The sequence below is a fragment of the Protopterus annectens genome, chromosome 7.part0 (assembly GCF_019279795.1).
Source record: "Protopterus annectens isolate FY-2018-M chromosome 7.part0, PAN1.0, whole genome shotgun sequence".
Taxonomy (NCBI): Eukaryota; Metazoa; Chordata; order Ceratodontiformes; family Protopteridae; genus Protopterus; species Protopterus annectens.
In genome coordinates, this window is record NC_056739.1 from 1,025,398,182 (window position 1) to 1,025,423,825 (window position 25,644).

At 42.3% G+C, this 25,644-nt stretch overlaps 1 protein-coding gene across 1 annotated transcript in view; it reads right to left on the reverse strand.

The window, feature by feature from the left end:
- Positions 1–25,644, reverse strand: part of DMXL2 (Dmx like 2) — a 1,902,820-nt gene that overhangs the window by 1,220,734 nt on the left and 656,442 nt on the right. The window contains exon 17 of the mRNA XM_044076363.1: positions 366–1,065. Coding sequence (XP_043932298.1) covers positions 366–1,065 — 700 coding nt within the window. The remainder of the gene's footprint in view (positions 1–365; positions 1,066–25,644) is intronic.

Here is a 25,644-nt window from a genome sequence, read left to right on the forward strand (position 1 = left end):
TATACAGCTCACCTACATATCTTCCTATTTTCTGTTCTCCCACCACTAAAGGCTAAAGCATGTTCTGCGCCACTAAGGTACACTGGAATGCTCTGTTCTGCTTTAATAGACTTGAATCATTTGTATTATTGTACAAAATATTGACTAAACCCTGTTCTTGAATTTTGCTAGTGACAGGCCCAATGACATCAACAGCAAAAAAAAAAAAAAAAAAAAAACACAAATGAAGTAACACAAACCAAATAAACTATTAGCTTTGTTCTTTTGTTATAAATTCTTCTGCTGTTATATTCTAGCATTCTTTTAGCTGGAGCATATAGTGCATGTTGCAACTTTTTAATAAGCAATCAGTCCTTAGAACTTACCAAGACAAGAGCTGGGAATGAGTGTCGGCAGCCAGGCCACATTAGAAAAAGCAGATGTATGAAGTGAATTGATCCGTGCTAGTTCAGATACTCCACCAGAGTAAGACATGGGTCCAATTGGATCAACACGCCACAGAATTAATTCACTGTAAATTGCATCAGGATCATGAAATGTTAGTGTAGCTGCATTTCTCAGCTGTTTTCTTGATAAACCTTTTGCAAGTTTTAGGGATTCTAACATGTGCTTTGCTCCTCTTGGATCTCCATGATATTCAGATACAGGGGTTAAAAGTGCATTGTGATGGGAGGATGTTAACAGCAATGGAAGCACTGGATGGCAGGCTAATTCATTAAGATGGAATCGATGTCCACAATGTCTAAAATTGTGAGACACAGTTAAAACAGTAGTGAAAGCAGACTTTTCAGCAAAGGTAACAGTCCACTGGTTTAGAGAACCGTCTACGTGTTTTGAAATCAACATTACAACAAGACAGATCATGTTCATCTTGGAAGCAGCCACACTAGTGCTTAGTATACTTGCCGAGGAAGCACTGTGAGGAACAGTAATGGGTCTCTTTTGCTGCTCTTCACTACAAGCAGTTCTTACAGAGGTAGGACAGGCATACATCATTATGTTTTTACTCAAAGAATTGGCATCTCCAGAGGGAAAAGCAACTGGAATCCTGGAAGAAAATGCAACCTACATGGAAAGCAAAACAAAAAAGTTACTAAAACATGCAACCACTAAAACACTTTGCAGAAAAATATGTAAACCATATTTAAACAAATTTGTATTGAAGATTTCAAGGCATCATATAGGCTTCCCCTTGAAATGTCAAGTCCCAAAATGTAGAAAATAAAGACCAAAAATCGAGGATAAAAAATACTGCTCTAATCGTTTAAACTTCTTTTTTGGGGGAGAGGCAGGCAAGGCCTCCACACCCATGAACTTATAAATTCCAACTCAGAGATCACCACACCTGTGAGAAACAAAAGGGAATATTCTGAGACATGACAATCTCAGACTTAACACATACAAGTCCAATTTTTGGTCATTCAGTCTCAGCTTTACAAGACTCACTTAAGTGGGTCCAAATATTTCAGTTACCCATCTTACAGTTGCTTCATATATAAAAAGAGCATTGAACTCCCACCTAATAATTCTAAATTTACTTCCAGCTTAACTTTTCCAAAAATACTGAAAAATGTGTCGAAATACTTCATTCATTCCCCAGAATGCAAAAAATATAAAATTACAAGTAATCTTAATCTGTAGAGCACAAAAAAATCTGACAAGGCAGTAAAAATTTTTCAATTAATTTTGAAAACAACAGTTCTGAGTAAGCCCCCTTGCATCCTCACATTCTTTCATTCCTGCTACCTACATATACCAATTCTGAGACTGCATAACAGTAGGAAAAAGGCAAATTAGATTCATAGGTATATACAAGGCTAACAACCAAAAGGGCCTTCTTAAGGCTAACCATGCATCACAAATTAATCCAAGTTTGGTGACAAAGAGGTTAATTTTGGGGCTAGGTGTAAGCTAGAGCATGCATGGTCAATCATTTACAGGTTGTCTCTTTCCATGAGGGACACAAATGGCAGATGAGGGATACATTATCAATTTATTATTCACTGGTCCAGGTTATGCTTAAATAGAGCCAGGGAAGAACTCTGCTTCACAAGCATGGGAAAGCCTGTTCCAGAAGTGATTTCCTCTAAAACACATAACTGTCCCACTAATATGTCCTACTTATGTTACAAGCTATGGTTAAGTCTCTGGATCTGGTAGCTCTGATGCTATTTGTTTTGCAGACACACAACAGGTTCATCAGACTGTGGATCTTGGGATGCTTTGTATGCCAGATATTGATCACCTCCCTCATCAATCTGTAGGAGATGGAGTTTAAGGGTAGGGCTTTGAGGCAATTCACATAGGACATGTTAATGCCCTCCATTCTTTTTATAATGAGGAACCTCTTTGGGTGTTCTAGTTGCATGTGCCTGGTCAGGTACATACTGAAAGAGGTACTATACTTGTTGATGGGTCTAGCAAGGGCTGAGTACAGTGGAATGATGACTTACTTGGGCCTAGATGCAATACCCTTGCTTAAGACTTGAGCAACATGGAATGATTTCCTTACTACTTTACCCATGTGTTGGCCAAAAGCCAGATTACTGTCTACATATGTCCATAAATCCCTGACTACTGGGTCTACTCTTACAGGTTTGTTATTAATAAGGCAGTTTCCTGAGGTAGCTGACTTCGCAAAGGATGCTATTACACATTTCTTAGGACTGAGTTTTAAACCTTGTCTATGGCACTAGTTATTTGTCTGTATTAGCTCCTCCTGGAGAATATTAGTGTCTTGGAGGGATTCTATGACTGCTCCCAGTCTGCAATCATCAGTAAACTTGGTCAGCCACAGCCCCTTCAGATTGGCCTTGACTTCTGAGAAGTACATGCCAAGAAGGAGAGGACCAAGCACTGAGCCCTGAGGGACTCTGCTAGTGACTGGATTGAGTAGGTAGTCTACCCTATCTTAACTTCCTAGGTCCTTATCTGGGAGCCAGCTGGCAATGCAGCATGTAACGTAGGTCCATGCCTAATTTTATGAGTTTGTTTACAATGCCTGAGAGGGGTAATGTATCAAATACCTTGGCCAGGTCAAGGTAGCAGTATGCACTGTTTTGCTCTCGTCCACCTCCATTGTGACCTTCTCAAAAAGTCTACCAGACCGAGTAGGAATGATCTTCGCTTGACGAAACTGAACTGGACTGGATCCAGTGTCTGGTGGTTTCGAATGTAATTATTCTTCATTTCCATGGCTTTGCATATGACACTAGTCAGACTAATGGTTCAGTAGTTTCCAGGATCCAGAGAAGGACCACCTTTAGACAGAGGGACAGCTGCTGCAGTTCTCCATTTGCATGGCATATTTAGTGTGTGCGTGCTTTAGAGTTAGATTAAGGGCTAGGCAAGTGGATTCCTACTCCCCATTGTACTGCAATCTCCCACAAACTAATGCTAGTATTCTGCAATAATGTTACTGTTCAATTGCTTATGCTGGCATAAAAAGCACTTGATATTCTGAATGTTCAACAAAATCAGTGCTTCTCTAGATTTCAGTTCACTTGGTCAACACTCATTTGTATGACTTAAGTGAACTGCTTTATATGTTCAGCAAAGGGCCATTTATGCGAACACTGTTTTGGATGATTTCTGGTTCATTGACAAAGGTAAGTCATAGAGTTGGGAGTTTGTGTGCGAGTATGAATGTATGTTTTAAAGTTAGGGTAAGGGTTTGGTAAGGAGATAGGCTTGGTTTGTATGTCTTAGGGTTAGGTTAGGGGATAGACTTAGTGTGCACCTGCATGGGCAGGGGGGAGGGAGGAAGGTCCAAGCTGTCTTATATAATGGTAGTGCTACAGAAGGGGCTTTTAAAGCAAAATGGGACAGGACAGGGTTAGGGTTAGGTTTATAGGCTCATAGGTAAATACTAGGCAACTGGTCTGATGACAGTTACAAGCCTACCCAAAACCCAGAGGTCAGCATCAAAACCTCTCCTCTGTATCTGTAAGGTAAAGACCTGAACCATTGTGCCAACCTCTGTCCCCTACAGAATGCACTACTAAGGTGAAGCAGCTGTCTTGTGTAGTGGTAGCGTTATGGAATGGACTTTTTTAAGATAAGATGCAAATTACGGTTAGTGGCAGGGCAGGGTTAGGTTCATAAGTAAATACTAGACTATCAGTCTGCAGACCATTATAAGCTTAGCTAATAACCAGATGTCAGACTCAAACCCTGTACCTTGAATCTGTGAGGTAAAGACCTTAACCATTACGCCAACCCCTGCTTCCCACAGCATGCGCTACTAAGGTGAAGAAGGGAATTAAAGCCTCTCCCGGAAACACAGTCTATAGAGGAGATATCTCAAAAGTGAGATTCCTGACACTTTGAAAAAGACTGCAAAGAAAAATGTGAATACTTTTCAGTCTGCACAATGCTATTACTGGAGCTAGACATTTTGTGAGCACCCTTGGAGAAGAGGATAACCCAAAGGGTAATGCAGAGAATTGATAGTGTAATACACACACAAAAACATTCTAAAAAGTTTGAAATCTGAGGCTATAGGAATATGACAAGCATCCTTTGCATCTAAAGCGATCAAAATAAACTAAAAGTGGTAATAAGTGGTAACAGGTTATGAAGAGATAGCATTTTGAACTTTGGGATTTCCAAAAATGACTGAGAAAGGAAAGATCTAGGGCTGGTCTCCATGAGCCTTCTTTCTTTGGTAACAAAAACAGTTTTGAATAAAAAGGTTTGCTGTTAGAGAATGGGTAACAGATTTTTTTCCAACATTTGTTTTATTGTTTTTCCAATTACTTATTATACAAACCATAAATGAACAACAGGCTGATGCTACCATACAAGAGAAAAAACCTTTATAGATCAATAACAGATGTGTACACTTTTACCTCATATCTTAAATTTACAGACAGTATTTTTAAAGCAACAAGGGAAGAAAAAAGAAGGAAGGAGGCTGTAGACGTATTCAATTATACAATTACAAAGGGTACAAGATTAAAAATAAGTGGTTGATAAAGGACAAGTCTAACCAAACTGCATACAATTTATATACAGTGCAGTCAATGAGTTAAAATATTAGATATACGCAAGACAACTAAAAACCAGGAATAAATTGACATAATCCTTCATCCTTTATTACCCAGTAGGAAAGAAAGAGGAAAAGGCTTCCAAGCTAAGTAGGGGTGAGTTGATGAATGTGTTCATGCTATAACTTAATTCAAAATGTGTTTGTGGATACGGTTCCAAATACTCTGATATCTCACATGTTTAATTCCATTTCCTATGATCAACTTATGGGATGTTATGTACTTAGAGGTCATGTTTGTAAAGCCCTACCATGTTATTTTTGTCCTATCCAGCCAGTTCTGAGTAATATAAAGCTTGGCTAACTCAGAGAAAGCAATATGGATGTATAGGTCAGATTTGGGCATAGCGACTGAACTCACACACAAGACAGCAAATTCCCATGTAAGGGTAGATTTCCCATAGCCCATTTTCTCAAGCTTGACCCTTAACGAGTTCCAAAGATGATGTGTGTATTTACAGTACCAAAGTACATGCAAGAGGTCAGCAGTCTTTAAAGAACAAAATGGCCAAAGAGGTGATATGTTTGGGTTAAATTTGTTTAGACGTTCTGGCATGTAGTAGGCATTATTATTTATAATTAACTGAGTATAAACAAGTTTTTTATAGGGAGAGAATTTGATCGTATTTTCTATAGCCTGAGAGAGCTGGACATCGGTTAAATCTGTCATTTTTAACCTTCCAATATTGTGCATATGTGAGAGAAGATTGGTATCTAATAGAAGAAATCAAATTGTATGTAACTGACAGCATCTTTTTCTAAGTGTTGAGTTTCAGTAGGGTTTGAGAAAGATTTACCTCTTCCAGTACATTATCAGGATACCTTTAATTGAAGACATAACTTCTTTCATTTGTCTCAGCATTATAGTGTATTTGTTGTCTAAACTGAATTTTTTTTTAATATTGTTTAATGAACTGTCTTTTAATTTGCAGAAGTCCTAGATGGTACAATTCTTAATTTGGGGGTACTGGTCTAAGTTTATAATTTTATTACCTGTTTTAAGGTTTGGATTTAAATTAATTGGCTGCAGTACAACAAGTGTGTGCGCTAATTGTAGGAAAGAAAGCAGGTTTTGAAATGTGTTGATTTTATGTTTGATTAAATTATGAACGAAAGGCCTTTTAATATGGATTTGTCAATGAAAGGTAGAGCTTTGAGGTTAATATTTGCTGTTCTGATATGAGCGTACCATAATTTTATAGAAAGCAAGGATCAAGTATTGTTTTTTGGATTATGCTCTGCCATTAAAGTGATTCAATTAGAACAAATTATGTCGTAGTATAACTCCAAGTCCTTCCCTGTTTTTTGGAAGCATTACCTTCGAGAAAGCAATTCTAGGAGTTTTTGGAAACCACATAAATTTCGTTAGAGTTTTATTAATTCTTCTAAAGAAGCACATAGGAATGATAAAATTAGTTGCATTGAGCTGATGTAGTATTTTGGGAAGAATGTTCATTTTTATAACTGCTATTTTGGATAAGACAAAGTTTCATGTTTTTCCATCAATCCAGATCATGTTTGATATTCATCCAAGATCTAAGGTTATTTTGAAAATATTTTTTTGATTCTGTTCAAACTTCATACCCAGGTAGCTGAGTGAATAGTTGAGTTTAATTTCGGATTCTGGAAAAAGAGGTGAACTGTATCCCAGCGGGTTAATTGGAAGGATGGGAGACTTGGAAGGATTGATTTCATAATTGGATGTTTTCATGAAAATGTCAATAGATTTTAAAATGAGAAGTTATGTACCTACCATAACGTTCAATGTTAGTTATCTTCTTCTCGCCTTCTTTCTTGCTGGATGGGTTCGGAGCCGATCCTCGGCTCCGACTCGGCCAATACTAAAGCTCGAGGGCTATTTCCACCGGCTCGAGGCTCCCCTATATCCCACAATGCTAAGCGGTAACTACTCCGATCTCGTTTGATAGCTACAACCATAGCAGTTCTAGTCTCCATAGGATGGAGAAGAGAGAAAAAAAACCCACCTCTATATAAACCTGTATGTAAGCTACCACAAACAGAACAAGGGAGAATAGAGGTGGTAGAACATGTGGGAAGGAAGCCCCAATGGAAAATCCCAAAAGATCCTATCGGTCTGTCCAGGCTGGGGGGAAGGAGGGTGGGACGCAAGAAAGAAGGCGAGAAGAAGACAACTAACATGGAACGTTATGGTAGGTACATAACTTCCCAATGTTAAGTTGTCAATCTCGCCTTCATTCTTGCACCTTACCCCGGGTGGCTTATTGGAACAGACTCTTGAGAACAGTGGAACCAAAGTTGGCACGGTTTCTGGAGGCCATATCCAATTTGTAATGCGAGATAAAGGTATGAGGTGAAGCCCATGTGTCTGCTGCACAGATGGAATCTATTGGTAGCCTGTCCTGAAAAGCTACAGATGTAGCTAATGCCCTGGTTGAATGAGCTCTAGGTCTTGAAGGCAGCTTTTGATGTCTGATTTCATAGATGAAGGTAATTATAGAGGTAAGCCATCTCGAAAGGGACACTTTAGAAACTGGAAGGCCCATTTTCCCTTCCGCATAAGACAGGAAGAGCTGGTCAGATTTCCTGAACTGTTTAGTCCTGTCTAAATAATATCGAAGTTGGTGATGAACATCTAGAAAATGTAACTTTTGTTCCGACCTGTTGGAATAATCAGGGAAGAAGACAGGGAGATCGATAGTCTGGTTTAGATTTGCCTCAGAGGAAATCTTAGGCAAGAAGGACGGATTAGTCCGGAGGGACACCCTGTCTTTATGGAAAACTAAGTACGGAGGATGACTGCAAAGAGCATGAAGTTCAGACACCCTTCTAGCTGATGTTATGGCTACTAGAAAAAGGGTTTTCCATGAGAGCAACTTGAGAGAGCATGAAGCCGCAGGTTCAAAGGGGAGGAGAATCAAGGATGCTAGGACCAAATTCAAGTCCCACTGAGGTGGGGGATCTTTGATTGGGGGCTTGAGCAAAAAGATACCGCTTAGAAAGGTTTTGCAAAGTTTATGGGACATGATACTGGAGTCCGAGACACCTACATGAAAGTTAGATATAGCAGCTAGTTGTACTCTAATGGTAGATGAGGAAGAGCCTAAATGAAAGAGCTCTGCCAGGAAGTCTAGGATAGACTGGATAGGTGCGGTGAAGGGGTCTATGTTTTTAGATGCTGCCCAGAAGGAAAAACGTTTCCACTTACTACTGTACATCCTTCTGGTAGAAGACTTGTGAGAGGCTATCAGGATGTTACGGACCGAATGAGAAATTAATGGAAGCCTGGCTAGGGTAGGAATCGGAGAAACCATGCTGTGAGGTTGAGAGATTGGAGGGAGTGGTGCAGCTGGCCCAACTGGTGGGTCAAAAGATCTGGCACTGGGTCCAGATGCCAAGGCTGCTCCAAGAGGTAATGATGCAGGAACAGAAACCATATCTGTCAAGGCCAGTAAGGGGCAATGAGGATCATTGTGACTCTCAAGGCGATAGCTTTCTGAATTAATTGAGAGATCAGTGGAAAAGGGAGGAAAGCATACAGAAGTCCCCGGGGCCAATCGTGGACTAGAGCGTCTCTGGTGGGTTGGCCTGGTAGAGGGAAGAGGGTGAAGAAATCGTGACACTTGCTGTTTTGGGGAGTATTTTATTTTATTTATTTTATTTTATTTTACATTTGTTAACCGGGCTAGTCTAACTGGATATATTTCCATTTTCAGTAGAGGCCCGGGGAGAAAAGCTCCGGTAATTATAGAATTACAACATTAAAAATTAAAATTAGTAGAAATTAACAGAAAAGATTTTAATAAAAATACAACAAGGACTTGTGCTTAGAGATAGAAAGTATGCTTGTACAACCAGTTTTAATAAGAAAGAGAAAGAAGTTAGTTAATTAAGTGTAATTAATCTACTAGAGAGAGTTTGTTGGCATGTAAATTTGGGAGTATCAGTTAGTCTATCTTACAAGGAATTAGTATGTAACAAATGCATTAGGAGTGTTAGTAATTTAAGCGAGAATGGTAGGAATTCGAAATTTAGGGAGCTATACTTAGTAAAGGGAAATGGTTAGTCAGGCTTGCTACAGGGGCATAACTAGTGTGTTTGGAGGTGTTTTTTGAAGTTATGTTTAAAGAGAGGCAAGGAAGAAAGTAATGTTAGTTCATTGGGCAGTAGGTTCCAGTGTTTTCCCACTGTGTTACAAAAAAGAGAGTCTCCAGCCAGGTTATTCGACTTGCCTATGCAAGCAAGCAGTTTCTTAGAGGAGCGCAGGGAATTCAGATTTTTGTAAGGCTGGATGAGATTGGAAAGAATAGGAGTGCTGTTGGGTTGGTAGAAAATCTTGTGGGCAATGGTGAGTTGGGGTAGTATCAGTTGGTTTTGAAGTTCAAGCCAGCCTAGTTGCCTTAGATTCAGACAGTGGTGAGTTCTAAAGGTGTTGCCAGTGGCAAATCTGGCAATGGAATTATAGGAATTTGCTAGCTTGGAAAGATTATTTTCTTTAGGTTAGTATATATGGGTGAAGCATAGAGAAGTGTAGAGATTAAGTGTGAGTGAGCAATTGTGGTTCTGGCTATAGGAGTTAGGAAAGGTTTGATCTTATATAAGGAGCCTATTTTTCTGTTGACAGTTTTAATAGTATTATTTATGTGGCTATCAAAAGTCAGGTTATTGTCAATAGTTATTCCTAGCAGTTTAGTGGTTGTGTCAGGGAGTATAATAGTACCATTATTGGAAAAAACAGAGAAGTTTATGTGTGCGGATTTGTTTGTGGGTGTAAAGAGAAGGAGCTTTGTTTTTTTTAGCATTGAGAAGGAGGCATCCATTTGTAAACCATGTTTCTACTATGTTAAATACTTTCTGGTTTAGAGAATGTAGTTCTGAAGGGGAGTTTGCTGTGCATACTAGCGTAGAATCATCTGCGTATTGTATGCAGGTGGCTTGGGGGATTGCTGTGTGGAGTTCATTGATAAATAGTGAAAAGAGAAGTGGTCCTAGAATAGAGCCTTGAGGGACTCCGAGGGTAACTGGCTGAAGGGATGACATGTTGTTTTGCCAGAGAACTGCTTGTTGCCTATTGCTCAGATAAGACCTAAACCATTTAATAGTCTGACAGTCAAAGGAGAGGGACTTTAGAATGTTGATGAGAAGGGCATGGCAGAGTAGCAAAAAGATCGCAGCAAGGCCGGCCCCATCTTTGAAAGATTTCTTCCAGCACTGTAGTTCTGAAGGGGAGTTTGCTGTGCATACTAGCGTAGAATCATCTGCGTATTGTATGCAGGTGGCTTGGGGGATTGCTGTGTGGAGTTCATTGATAAATAGTGAAAAGAGAAGTGGTCCTAGAATAGAGCCTTGAGGGACTCCGAGGGTAACTGGCTGAAGGGATGACATGTTGTTTTGCCAGAGAACTGCTTGTTGCCTATTGCTCAGATAAGACCTAAACCATTTAATAGTCTGACAGTCAAAGGAGAGGGACTTTAGAATGTTGATGAGAAGGGCATGGCAGAGTAGCAAAAAGATCGCAGCAAGGCCGGCCCCATCTTTGAAAGATTTCTTCCAGCACTGATTTTTTAGAGACCACTCGTGAGGCATGAGAATAGCCCTGCTCAACTTGTCCGCAATCATGTTGGACTTCCTGAGAATGTATGTGCGTTGCTATCAGAAACCGCTGAGAAGAGATCGCCCACTGCCAAAGTCTGAGTGCCTCTCAACATAAGGGATAAGGCTTGGTTCCATGCTGTTTGTTGATGTACCACACTACGGACATGTTGTCCATCTGAATTGCAATAGTCCCTGTGTGAAGAGAGTCCTGAAGGGCTTGCAACGCTAAAAGCACTGCTCTCATCTCTAAGACATTTATGTGCAAGTGGCACTCGAAAGAGTGCCACGTGCCCTGGACTGTCCTGCCCTGATAATGCCCCCCCCACACCCAATCAGGGAGGCGTCCGTTGTCACTGTGGCGATTGGGGGGGGATGAAGGATCTGCCCTGAAGAACTTGAGGTGATGTCATCCACCAAGACAGGTGATTCTTGCATGATTGGGTTAGCAGAATGATGTGAGACATTGGGAGCTGTTAGAAGGACCATTGAGAAAACAGCATCCACTGGAGGATCCGCATGTGAAAACAAGCTAGGGGAAGAAGTGTAATGGTAGCCGCCATGAGTCCTAATACCTTCAAGACTACTCTGGCTTTGATCTTGTTGCACTGAGGCAGAAGGTAAATGTGTTTGCGGATATCTGATACTCTTTGCTCTGTCAGTCTGGCAGAAAGATGAACTGTGTCTAAGGTGGCGCCTATAAAGGTAATAGACTGACAAGGTGACAAGGCAGATTTTTCAAAATTTACTGAAATGCCTAGAGCTTGGCAAGCTTGAATGGTGAAGTCTCTGGATAGAAGAAGTTGAGGCCTGGTGGTGGTGGTAAGGATCCAGTCGTCTAAATATGGAAACACCTGGAATCCTTGACGTCTGAGGTGAGCCGCGACCACTGCCATACATTTGGTGAACACTCGGGGGGGCTGTAGTGAGACCAAAGGGCAGGGCTCTGAACTGGTAGTGACTGGCTCCCAGCCTGAAGCGGAGAAACCTCCGGGAGTGTCTGTGCATTTTGATATGGTAGTACGCATCCTGAAGGTCTATTGAGCACCTCCAATTGTCCTGACCCAAGAAGGGTAGAATGGACTGTAGCGTGACCATCCGGAATTTTGTTTTCTTCACATACTTGTTTAGCATGCTGAGATCCAGTATAGGTCTCCAGTTCCCTGCCTTTTTTGGTACCAAAAAGAATTTGGAGTAGATTCCGGATCCTTGCTGGTCTGCTGGGACTGGCTGGATAGCTCTTTTTGACAGCAGCTTTGATATTTCTAATGCTGCTTGTTCCCTTAGACTGGGTGGAACATCTGGAAGGGATCCTTTGGGTTGGGATGGGATGTGAATAAAGGGGATTTTGTAACCCTCGGATATAAATGACTGTACCCATTTGTCTTACGTGAGGGAAAGCCAGGCTTCTGGGTACAGTGATAATCTTCCCCCGACTGCCTCTGAAGGTGGACAGCCGGGCAGCTCCTCAGGGATGCTGAAAGGGTTTATCAGAAAGAGTCTCTCTGCTACCCTGGTTTTGCGGACCACCTCTGCCCCTAGGGCAGCATCTATTATTGTTCCCCCCTCTGCCTCTAGAGGGGAATCAACTTTGTGTGTCAGATGAGACTCCTTGTGGTTTGCGGAACCACATTTTTCCCCCCTTCTGACCTTTGGGATAAGGTCTGAAAGGGGTAGAAAAACGGACTCCCACGGCAGAGAGAGTCTTACCTTCCTGCTCGCACCTAGTCAATGTATCCTTCACCTGAGGTCCAAACAACGTTGAGCCATCAAAGGGGGAATTGGTGAAGGACGCCTTGAAAGGGTCCGCAAAATTGCAAAGCTGCATCCAGGCGTGGCATCGTAAAGCTACACCTGTGCCTGCGGCCCTACTCGCCCCATCGGCCGCATATGAGATAAGCCGCATGGAGGAGTTGACAATCGAATTCAGGGTTGCCAACTGGGAGTTCATTTTGTCTTGAAACCCCTCAACTGTTGAATCCTGCATAGCATCACCCATATCTTTGAGTAAATCCCTCTGGAGACTGGTGAAGTGACACAAGTAGTTCAGCGACCGCATGGCAAAGGTCGCTGAGGAAAACATCCGCTTACCCTACCTGTCCATGGTCCTAGACTCCTTATTAGGAGGATGGACAGGTACCGAAGGATCGGCTAATTCTTTCTTAGTGGCTGCGGCCACCACCATGGCATCAACAGAGACGCCTTTAGATAAGAACTGTTTCTCTTTCGGGGCTGTAATAAATTTAGATGGCCTCCTTGGGGTAGGTTCCACTGAATCAGGGGCCGTCCACGCCTTCCTTGCCACCACTTCCATGAGGGGGTCAAAGGGAGGAGACACCCAGGAGGTGGAAGGGCGAGAGCCAAATGCCTCAAGGTAGACCGACTCGTCCTCTGAAGGGTTAAGGGCAGGCCAGTTCCCCCTCTGTTTAAGGATTTCAAGGATGTCAGCAAAAGAGACATCCTCAGAGGGGGGACGAGGGGAACCTTCAGATTCCTCCAAGTCGGTGTCCGAGGTGATAGACTCAGGGGAGTAAATGTGCTTCCTCTTGCACTGTCTCTTCCAAGGGGGTTCCCCTGCCGGATCAGGAGAAGCCTCGGAAGAAGAGGATATTCCCAATGGGGAAACCTGAGGGGTTGGCTCTCTACGGTCTGGTACGAGGGGGTGGGTAGAAACCACCGCAGGCACTGAAGAGGGAGGAGCTGACGGAGCCGACCGTGGGGTAGACACGGGGTCTAACACACTCCGCATGACCTCGAAGGCGCATCGATCAGCCAGGGCCGAAGGTCCCCACTCCGAGGAGACAAGGACCCCCCCGGCACCAACAGGGACGGCTCAGAGGCCAATGTCGGAGCCGAACTCACCAGCGCCGACGCTCCGAGAGGGAGAACGGGGTCGGACAAGGATCCGATGCCACTCACCCCCTCGGAGCTGACGAGGGAAGCCTGGTGCCGAGATCCCGCCAAAGAGGAAATCGGAGCAGACGACGGAGCTGAAAGGGAGGGTATCAGCTCCGACGCACCGACAGCCACAGCTCCGATGAGCCCCGGCTCCGAACTCAAAGGAGTCGGAGGAGGAACAGAGGAAGGGATGGGAATAGCCGCTGACTGTTGAGTAGGGCTATGCAGCATTTGGGCCAGTGCCTCGGACTTGAGAAGTCTACTCACCACCCTCTGTAAGTCATGGTCGGACAGCCTGGAGGGCTGAGAGGAATGGGACCTGTGGCTCCACTCTGACAGAAGAGGGGATCCTGGGGACGAGTGGATGGAGCCGATGGAAGGGGACCTCGACCTCTTCTTAGAAGGTGGCTCCGATAAAACTATCGGAGCCAACTGAGTCTTAGCACCCTCGGCTCCAGCCAGAGCCGAGGTAACGGTTTGAGTCTTCGAAACATCGACTCCAGCTGGAGCCGATGTCGAAGTAGTCTTGATGCTCCCAGCGGACGGCTCTGAAGCTGGAGCCGACGGCCTGGAAGTCTTTGAAGGCTTCCCCGACGCAGACTGGGTCGGGGAGCCTTCAGGCTTTAATAAGCCTTGAAGAATAAGTTTATTTTTGCGTTCCTGCAGGACTCGCGGGCTAAATGCATGGCAAACAGCACAGGAGTCCTGCAGGTGCAAAGGTCCCAGGCAATATACACAAAAGTGTGACCGTCTGTCGGAGACATTTTCTGACAGCACGAGTCACACTTCTTGAAGCCTGAGACCTTGGAGTCTTTCGAAATCCCAGGAAAGTGACTGTATACACAAATTAGACACAGACACAAAAAACAGACACACCCTTTAACCAAAAAGGAAAAAAAAAACAATCACACTGAATGACAAAGGGAAAAAAAGAGGGGAGTGGGCCAAAGGTCTAGAACTTAAAAGGGAATAAAAATGAAGGAGGACCCGATTTAAACTAGAAGGATACCCAGTACTATAAAACTGACTAAACAAAAAGGATAGGGGTAGTTATTTTAATTTTCTGACTAGAAAATCTCACTAACCTGCCAGAGCCGGTAGAAGAAAGCACCTCGCAGCTAAGCGGCAAACGAGATCTGGGTAGTTACCGCCTAGCATTGTGGGATATAGGGGAGCCTCGAGCAAGTGGAAATAGCTCTCGAGCTTTAGTATTGGCCGAGTTGGAGCCGAGGATCAGCTCCGAACCCATCCAGCAAGAATGAAGGCGAGATTGACAACTTAACATTGTTATTTAAATCAGTGTTAGGTAATTTGAAATACAGCTTTAGGTCATCTGCATAGGCTGACAGTAGAAGGTTATTATTTGATATTTTGGGTATATGATGAAAAGTTCTTTGTGATACAAGAATAAAGGTTCTATGTACATGTTAAAGAGATAGGGTGAAAGAAGGCAGCCTTGCCTTGTACCATTAACAAGCTTTATTTGCTTAGAGTAGGTTTTATTGATGACCAGTGTCGTATACGAAGAATTGTATAATATTTTAATTATGTTTATGAAATCATTTGGGATTTTAAAATATTGTAATGTTAGAAACAAGAAATTCAAATTAACTCTATCAAATGCTTTAGTGGCATCCAGTGCCAGTTGATAATGGGAAAATGTATCTTTCCCCCAGTAGCTGTATAGCTGCATCCAATGTAAGAGTATTGTCTCAGGTTTGTCTTCCCTGCAAGAAAATACACTGCTCTGGGGATATAACTGTAGGTAGAATTTTTTTAAGTCTGTTTGCTTGTAAAAAAAAATTAACATCTAAATTAATGAGTGATATTGGCCTATAATTTGTTGGATTCACTTTGTCAGTACTGGATTTTTGAATGAAAATGTTTTTGGAATTATTTAAATACAAGTCCTTAAATCCAAATTTTCTAATATGGTTGAAGACCTTAAGAAAAAGAGGAGTCAGTTTGGGAGCAAAGGTTTTGTAGAAATTCAAGGTAAAACCATCCAGACCAAGGGCTTTGTTCTTTTATAGGCTTGAAACTGCATCCACAATTTCCTCTGACGAGAAAGGGGCTTATAGGGAATTGGCTTAATGTTTGTCAATATTTGGAAATTTAAGATCATTAAAGAAATCATTACAGATTTACACAGAAGGCATATCTTATGGTCCATACAATTTCCTGTATATTGATTTAAATATATGAACAATTTCTTGACTAGTAGTGAGTAGTTTGTTGTTTTAAGTTATTTGCAAAATTGTGGGAGGTTTTTGATAAATGTTTATGAATCTAGCAAGTAACTTTGAGGGTTGTTGAGCCCACTATGTGTGATTAGGAAGGAATTTCAAAAGAGCAAGTGCAATAAGTATAAATCTTTTTGTAGGCTAAGGAGCTGGTTTTCCAATTCTAATGTGTTTTTTCTAGAGTGATTTTTTTCAACTTCCTGGATTTTAGATTAGCTTATTTCTCTTTAGACAGTTTTTTTGTAGTAAGAACCTTTCTGAATCAACCCCTAATTTTGGCTTTACTTGCCGCCCATAGAACATCTAGTGGAATATCAGAGTTTAAAAGACTGGTTTCCAGATCACTGAAAACACTATTAACTTCGTTCACTATTTCTTCATTATCAAGAAGATTTGGATTTAAGGACCATGATAGGGAATTGTTTGCTTTTGGAGAGTTTTTAGAAAGAGTAATTTTTAGGTTTATTTTAGGAAGGTCAGAAAGGAATCTAGGATTAGTTGAGTACATAATCTTTTCATTTAGGAGGATTTATGAGATCAAAAAATAGTCAATCCTGGACCACGACTTATAGCAAGGGGAATAATATGTACATTTCCCACTAGAATTAGAGTTATCTTTTAAGTAAAAAAGGGTCAGCTAGGGAGAAATCTATAATTAGATCTTCTACAGCCAGTGATGTTTGAGCGTTTTGTATACTATGTGAGTTACGTCTGGAGGATCTGTCCTTTAAAGGGTCAATAACTGTATTCCAATCCAAATAGAGAACAGATTCAGTGATTCCTTGAGTCAGCAAATGTTGAATGACAGGACAGAAAAAAGAAGATTGATCTACTGGATGAGAAGTACTCCCCTGAAAAGGAGCAAGGAACTCCCACTGCTATCTGTACCTCTCATGGAAGACTCTACTAACCTGTCTGACATTACCTGTTGCCTAAGAAAGAAACTGGCAGCCAGACTTTAGGAGAGATTTAAAGCCTTACAAGGGAGACTAGGTCCAACTGGGTCAGCAAACTCCTTTTTAGTGGAGGCTCATGGAGAAAAGTTCCATATTTTAATATGTAAAAGACAAACTACACAAGAAAGAAAAGTTACAATAATTTTCCTGTTAAGACAGCATAATTACAAAGTATATAAACCAACAGCATATATACTAAGCAGATTCACAACAGAACTTTAAAAATTAGTCATATTCACATACAGTTGGATTTAATGTTCCCAACCAAAACTTCCAGATATCTCCCTTAAGTGAGTAATTCTTGCAAGTATTCTAGCAATGGCATTTGACCACATGGCATTTTACATACTGGACCATGGAAGTCCAAATGGAGAGATGAAAAATCAGTAAGCAAAGGAGAGTAGTATTGCTGGAATTGAATTTATCGCTGGAATTGAATTCATCCTCAAGTCTTGGTGAGTATCCTCATGAGGTAGACCATGTTTTTCAAACAATCTCACCAAAACGACACAGATATGAGGACTGTATTTTATATAGCATATGCCATTGTCTGAAGAAAGTTAAAAAAAATAAAAATAAAAAAGAGAGCTGGGTGCACAAGACCCAGGATAAAAAAATGCCCAATCCTGGTAGGCGCACTAGTGCCAGTACTGGAAAAATGACAGCGTAGGATCCTCAAGACACAGAAACATTCCTATAATGGGGTTATGCCGGGTGCAGGGGGAGGATGGTTCTCCTGTTGTAGAAGGAAGGAATAGACCAAAAAAAAATCACAAAAACAGACCAAAAAAAGAGCCATAAAGATGACAGACTGGAAGCTAAGGATAAGAAACAAATTATGCATTGTTACTATTATACAAGAAGTCCAGAAGTTCCAGACTGAAGATATAGAAAATGTTCAAGAGAGAAAATAGAAAAAAGAAAAATACTTGCAGAAGAAAAATTGCCAGAAGCTTCAAATAAAACTTTGTGTGCAACAGATTTATGAAAAATATTATATAAACCAAGAAACCTTGGGCCATTTGGAAAAAAGAAGCGACTGAGGAAGTGTGAAAACAAAGACATTTTGAAAGGTATAAGAAGGAAATATGGACATGGGAAAAAAAGAGAGATCTGATATGGTGCAATATTTATGCAAAGGAGAAAGCCAAATTAATCAAAACAAAAAAAGCAGTCCCAGAGATATCCAAACAGAAATATAGGCAAAGGCATCTAGACATGGAAACTTTCACAATACAAAATAAATAAATAAATAAAACCAAAGTTAAAAAATAGAAGCTGAAGTTATGAAATACCTGTGAAGTGATGTCTTTAGTAGAAAGTGTAACATAGGTTATATCACTGCATGATGGAACGAGTCCCCCAAGTAAGGAGAGACAAGAGAGGCAGGAGACATCTGAAAAAGTAATATGCATGGAAAAGAAAAAGATTTAATATGGTTCAATATGTATGCCAAGGAGAAAGCAAAACTAATCAATACAAAAAGAACAGCACAAAAGATATTTGAAGAGAAATCAGGCAGAGGCATCCAGGTATGGAAAATGTTGCAATACAAAAAATAAGAAAACGAACAGGAAAAGTAGAAGAGGATGAGTAATGGAGAAGTTAAAGAAATAGAAACTAAGATTACTGATTACCTGCGAAGTGAAGGACTTCGTGTAGAAAATCTAACTCTGATAACATCACAGCAGCATAGAGCAATGGATTCTCAAATTCAGGAGAAACCAGTTGTAGAACAGAGTGTGTGTATGTACCTTTAAGAAGCATTTCCAGATGTAGGCATGTGCATATAAATAGTGAGTACGTGCAGGCAGCAGTGCCATTTTGAGAGAACAGCCAGAGTGTTAACATGTATAAGTGTAGTAGTCAGTCTTGTTTATAAGTTTATTCCAGTTTAAGTTACAAAGCCTCATTCCTGATGTGCTTATGTGCAATAAAGCTGCATGAACTGAACCCACGAATGTTCATCTATTTTATCCTGACCAAACAAGCAACAAGGTGTCAGAATTGGGATTAAGAGAGCAACTTCTTCAAGTCATGAGGTAAAGAGTGGAAGGTGAAGGTAGATTGAGCTGGTTGAGTGAAATGGAGTTCAGACAAACAAAAAGGGAGAGAAATGAACTTAAGGTAACAAAAAATTGTACAAATGATTTATTTCGCAAAGGGAATGAAAGGGAACACCTGTAAGGTACAACATGTATTATTAATCAAATGAGTAGTGCAAAACATATTAAGCAAATGAAAGGCACAAAATGCATTGCTGATTAAGCAAAATGTTTGAAACCATGACATTTGGGAAAACTAGCAGAGATATTCATATGGGGCTCAGAATTACCTTTGGTTTGCATAACGAGAATGTTTAAATTAAAATGAGAACAAGAAAAGTATAATGAGCATAAGAGATTAAAAGGGCATAATGAGTACAACAAAAGGGCAAAATAAGCTTAAAGAGCAAGGCGACTGCATGTTTTTTTAGTAAAAGACCGTGTTTGGGCACAAACTACTATTTTGTATTGACCGAAGCCATTCAAAGCATAACTAGAGTTGTTTGAAGTATCACAGAGTATGCAAAGTGTTTGCAGAGTGTGTGTTTTATTATGGTGGAATTATTTCAAAGTTTGCTGTGTGCAAAGTACAGTTATATTGAAAAAGTGCAGTCAAGTACAGCCATTTCAAAAAGTTTCTTGTGCTGTGTACATTTATTTGCAGAGTGCCGCCATTTCAAAGTGTTTCTTACACTGTGCAGTTATTTCACAAAAGTACAGCCATTTTGAAGGGTTTCTGTGCTGTGGACAGTTTATTTGCAAAGTGCATTCATCTCTAAGTGTTTCTTACGCAGAGTTGTTTCTGCTGTGGATAGCCTGATTCAAGGCTACCCTGGATACTACCTTTGGCATAAAGGAAGGGTTGGTTCGTAAGGAAACTCTGTCCTGATGGAAAATGATGAAAGGTTGCACAGCCATGAGGGCTTGTAGTTCAGAAACCATGCGAGCTGAGGTGATAGCCAGCAGGAAGGCTGTTTTCCAGGACAAATATTGTAGTTCTGATGAGGCAGCTGGCTCGAAAGGAGGCAAAGTCAGTTTCTCTAGAATGAAATTGAGATCCCAAGCAGGCACTGGTTGTTTCCTTGGGGGTTTAATATTCTTAGCCCCTCTGAGGAACTGTCTTAAGAGGGGGTGAGAGAATAAAAGAGGATCAGTGTTGTATTCTGTACAAATGGCTGAGGCATGGATTTTGATGGAAGAGAATGAAAGTCCACTGCTTAGCATCTCAGCTAGGTACTGTAATATTTGAGGTAAATTCAATATTCCAGGGTTCTGGCCCTTTTTCTCATTCCAAGCACAAAACCGTTTCCATTTGGCGGAGTAGGCTTTTCTAGTAGAAGGTCTTCTGGCCTCCAAAATGACATCCTGTACCTCCTTGGAGAGTAGGGTCTGTTGTGATTTTAAGGAATCTTCCATGCGGCTAGATTGAGTGTTTTCAGCTGTCTGAAGAGTTTTGAAGTTGTGCTGAGTCAGTAGAAGAGGCATTAGAGGCAGGATCCATGGTGGGGAATGCGTCAGGCTCCTCAGGAGTGGGTACCAGTGTTGCCTTGGCCAGTCTGGAGCGATGAGAATCATCTGTGGTCTGTCTGCTCTGGTTTTTAATAGAACTTTGGGCAGCAGAGGAAGAGGTGGAAAGGCATAGATTGTCATTGTTGTCCAACTGAAAGAGAGTGCGTCTACTTTCCAGGCCTGTGGATGAAAGGTCCTTGAGCAGAATTTTGCCAATTGGTGATTTCTGTGGGAGGCAAAGAGATCTATGTCTGGCCTTCCCCATGCTTGAATTATCTTTGAAAAAACTTGAGGATTCAACTTCCATTCGTGTGATCTGTCATATTTCTGCTTAGGTTGTCTGCTAGCGTGTTTTCTTTGCCTGGCAGGAACTGTGCTTGAAGCTCGATTTGCAATTCTAGAGCCATGTTCCAAAGAGACATGGCTAACCTGCATAGGGGGTATGAATGAGTTCCTCCCTGTTTGTTTATGTACCACATTACTGTGGTGTTGTCCGTCCTTATCAATAGCTGTCCTGGATGCAGCAGGTCTTTGAAAGCTATAATAGCATTTATTACTGCTAGCATTTTCTTTTGATTGATGTGTAGGTGCTTTTCCTTTTGGGACCATCTGCCCTGAATGCACCGATTTGTCATGTGCGGCCCCCCAGGCGTAATCCGAGGCGTCTGTTGTGATGATTTGGCTTGCTTGAGGCTTGCAGAATGTGAGACCTGTGTTTCTTTGGCATGCTTGAACCCACCACAGAAATTCCTTTTGAAGACATGGAATTAGTGGTATTATTGTTTCCAAGCTGTGGTTGTGCTGAGACCATAGGTTTTTCAGGTACCATTGAAGTTTCCTCATATGCAGCTTTGCACATGGGATTAGTAGGATGCAAGATGCCATGAATCCCAGAGCCTGCAGGATTTTCCTTGCAGTCAGCCTGGTGAAAGTTGCCATTTTTCTGAAGTATTGAATCAGTTGCCCTTGTTTCTCTGGCGTGAGGTAGGCCATTTGGGTGTTTGTATCCAAGTTGGCACCCAGGAAAATTATTGTTTGAGATGGTAGTAGCCTTGATTTCTTTTTGTTGACTGTGTATCCCAGGGAATTCAACAACCTTATTACAAAAGCCAGATGTTTCAGAAGTATGTGCTTGCTGTCCGCTTGGATCAGGCAGTCGTCCAGATATGGGTATATTTGTACCCCTTGTAGTCTGCAGTAAGCAATTACTGATGCCAGGCATTTCATGAACACTCTGGGCGCAGTAGATAAGCCAAAGGGCAATGCAGAGAATTGATAATGTGTTGAACCTGCAAGAAATCTGAGGTATCTTCTGCAATCTTGTCTGATTGGGACATGCAGGTATGCCTCCTTGAGGTCCAATGTTACCAGCCAAGACTCCTTGCCCAGCATGGGAAGAAGCTGCTGTAATGTGAACATCTTGAATTTTGGCACGAGTAAAAATAAGTGTTTAGGATGGATAGGTCTAAAATAGGTCTTCATTCTTTGCCCTTCCTTGGTACCAGGAATAGTCTGGAATAAAAACCTTGACCCTGTTCTTGTGCAGGTACCTCTTGAATAGCTTTCATGTCCATGAGATCTGAAATTAGTTTTTGTGCCTCTGCCCTTTGATTGTGTGGCAGGTTTGGCATGCCTCTCATTTTTGGAAGGGTGTGAAAGTGGAATCTGTAGCCTCTGTCTATAATATCCAGGATCCATTTGTCTTTTGTGACAATATGCCAATTTTTTGAAAATAGTGCCAGTTTCCCGCCTAAAGGTGCTGCCATTTGAGCCTTGCTTGGCATGCAAAGGGGAAAGTCATTGGTTCTGCTTTCTGAATGGCTGTGAACTATCCTCACTACCTCTTTGGGTAGGTGCTTGCCATTGTCTGCCTCAGAACGATCCTTGAGATTGCCCTCTACCCCTCGGGCTCCTGTATCTGCCTCTTTGGGGTCTGTCAGTGGCTGGAAAGGACCAATTTTTTGAAGGCCAATTTCTACTGAAACATGGAGGCTGTACCTGTAGGAAATCTTTCACTGTTTGCATTGATTTTGCCTTTTCCTCCATTTTCTTTAATACCTCCTCAGCTTTAACACCAAACAATACATCTTTTTGCAGAGGTGCATCCAGTAATTTAGCTTTGACATGATCTGGTAAGGTTTGCTCTTTAAGCCAAGCATGTCTACGTATGACTGATCCTGTAACAGCAGCTCTACATGAGGCTTCTAAAGCATCAAAACCACATTGCAAGGTATGTTTACCTACTTGCTCTGCACTATGTATCAAATCCTGCAACTGCTTCAAATCTGGTTGCTCAGGTTGTGACAATTTGTTTTCAACTGTGGTACCAGAAACTGTTGGTACTTTAACATATGGAACTGGCAGTTTAATGCCCTCATGGATAAGGTGGCCGAGGTGTATACCTTTTCCCCCCACCTTTCTAAAGCTCTGGAATCCCTCTCCGAAGGTAATGGATTTTTAGCAGTGGAGGCCTTAATTCCCTTGAGGCCTTGTGAGATAGTTTCTGGGTCAGCTGCATGGCTTTTGTATAGGAATTGGTGTGAATCAGGAACCCGGTAATACCTGTCCGGCTTGACTGGGGCTGGAGGCAAAGAATCTGGGTTGAGGCAGGACTCCGAATACACATCATCAAGGATATCTAAGACTGGAGGTATGGCCAGAGGCCTGTGCTGAGGGAGCAAGAGAAAATCCCTAAGCCTTTTCTTGGAGTCTGAGTACTCTTGGCCTTCCCAATGGAAGTGTTCCCTCAAGGTATGCAAGGTTTCCCCAAAAGAGTAATCCTCAGGGGGGGGGAGACAGAAGGAATGGACTCCTCTGCATCAGAATCTTCAAAAGGGGAGTATGAATGTTCCTGGTCATCTGAATGATCTGAAATAATGGAGGCCTGGTCCGAGGAGGGGGATTCTTTCTCCACGCTGGGCCTTTTTTCCGGGGGGGGGGGGTTGAGAACCCCTAATAAGAGTAATTAAGTCCTCAGCCATTTTGAGCATCTGCTTTTTTGGCATGGGGCCTTGAGAAGGGCCCTGTGGGGTTTGTTGTTTAGAATGCATGGCTGTCTTAGACTTAGTGAAAGCCTTGATAGAAAAAGAAGAGGAAGGCCTGAAAACACCTTGAGAGGAGGCAGACCTGTCTAAACTCTGAGTTTCACCGCCAAGAGTGGCTTCGGTATCTGTAGTCGGGGTGTGGGCCGAAGAGCCTGCGACCTGGGGTACAGAAGACACCGCCAATGAAGTGTCGTCGGTAGTCAGGGGCTGCGTAGGCGCCTCGCTGAGAACCGGACCACCTGTAGTCGGCTTTGGCGTGGTGTCGGTAGAGGCCGCGGACCTCGTGTGTCGGTCCTTATCTTTGCGTTTTTTAGTCAAAACTGGAGTCTGAGTATCCGACGACATTATGTAGTTACATTTTTTGCCAAAAAAGTGCTGGGCGAACTCCGCCCGACGCTTAATGGTGCGTTTGTTGAATGTAGCACAAAAACGACAGGCCGAGACATCGTGGTCTGGGCCTAAGCAAGGAATGCAGAGAGAATGAAAATCCTTATGCGGTATTTGCTTCCCACATGAAATACAATTATTAACTTTGTCTGACATCGGTCTGAGGCAAGAAAAGTTTCCCCAACGGGGTACTTAGCTTTCAAGAAGACGTCGGTTGTAGATATTCGTAATCTCAGGAGCTGGCCGACCGGCACTTGTGAACTGCTTCTGCTTCGGGCACCGCGCGGCAAGAAAGACTGAAGAAAATGGCGTTGGCTGGTTCTTTTATACCCCTGTCACACTGATGTCAGGGAAGAAGCGACAACAACCGACGCCGGACCTAGACTTTGGAATTCGGCCGACTGAGGACCCGCCTGACGGCAGGAAAACCCATCTGTTATGACTGCAGCTGTATGCATGATGAACATCTAAGGAGTGCAGAATCCATTCACCTTTGTTCTGTGGATTAGGAAAGAAGGCTGGCAAATGAATGGACTGACTGACAGCCACACTGGATACCACCTTGGGCATGAAGGAAGGATTGGTTCTGAGGGATACCCTGTCCGCATGAAAGATGATGAAAGGCTGCACTGCCATAAGGGCCTGTAATTTAGATACCCTTCTTGCTGAAGTGATTGCCAAAAGAAAGGCTGTTTTCCAAGAAAGGAATTTTATGTCTGCACTAGCAGCTGGCTCGAAAGGAGGAAGAGTGAGTTTCTCCAATACAAAGTTAAGGTCCCAGGCTGGAGTTGGGGCTCTCCTGGGTGGTCTTAAATTTCTGGCCCCTCTGACGAACTGCCTGAGCAGGGGATGAGAGAAGAGGGGAGGTTCTGCATTATAATGAGCAGAAATGGCTGAGGTGTGAATTTTGATGGAGGAAAAGGAAAGCCGCTTGTGAAGCATCTCAGTTAAGTATTGTAAAATCTGAACTAAGTTGGGTGCTGCTGTGCTCATCCTTTGAGATTGTTCCAGGCACAAAATCTTTTCCATTTTTCAGCATACAATTTTCTAGTACTAGGCCTCTTTGTCTCTAAAATGATATCCATCACTGGTTTACTGAGGGATGGTAAGGAAGAGATTAGGTAATTAGCCAAGCTGTCAGGTTCAGGGTTTGAAGCCCAGAGTGCAGAAACTGGTTTTCCTACTGAGACAATAGGGTAGGGGTCAGAGGCAGGTGCCATGGGGCCAACAGTGACACATTGCGCAAGAGGGGATACCAGTGTTGGCGTGGCCAGTCTGGTGCAATCGATATCGTCCTTGGTTTGTCCCGTTTGATCTTTAGCAGTACTCTGGAGAGGAGAGGCAGAGGAGGAAAGGCATAAACTGATAGGTTTTTCCAGCTGAAGGACAGGGCATCCACTTTCCATGCTTGTTTGTGGGGAGTCCTTGTGCAAAATTTGTCCAATTAATAGTTCTGGGGGGAGGCAAACAGGTCTATATCTGGGTTCCCCCATTTGTTTGTCAACATGTTGAAAATCTTTGGTTCCAGTTTCCACTTGTGTGGGTCCATGAGGTTTCTGCTTAGTCTGTCTGCCAGTGTATTTAGTTTTCCTGGCAGGAATTGAGCTTGTAGATGCACTTGGTAGCTCAAGGCTGTGTTCTACAGTGCCATAGCTAGTCTGCAGAGGGGGTAAGAATCGGTACCCCCCTGCTGGTTTATGTACCACGTAACAGTGGTGTTATCTGTCTACCATTAATTCTCCTGGAAGAATGTGGTCCTTGAAGGCTGTCACAGCATTCTGTACAGCTAACATTTCTTTTTGATTGATATGCAGGTGCAACTGACTTGGGTTCCACTTGCCCTGAATGCACTTCCCTGCCAGGTGAGCCCCCCCCCATGCATAGTCTGATGCATCTGTTGTTAGGGTTTGGGCAGCAGGGGGTAGAGTGAATGGTAGTCCCTTG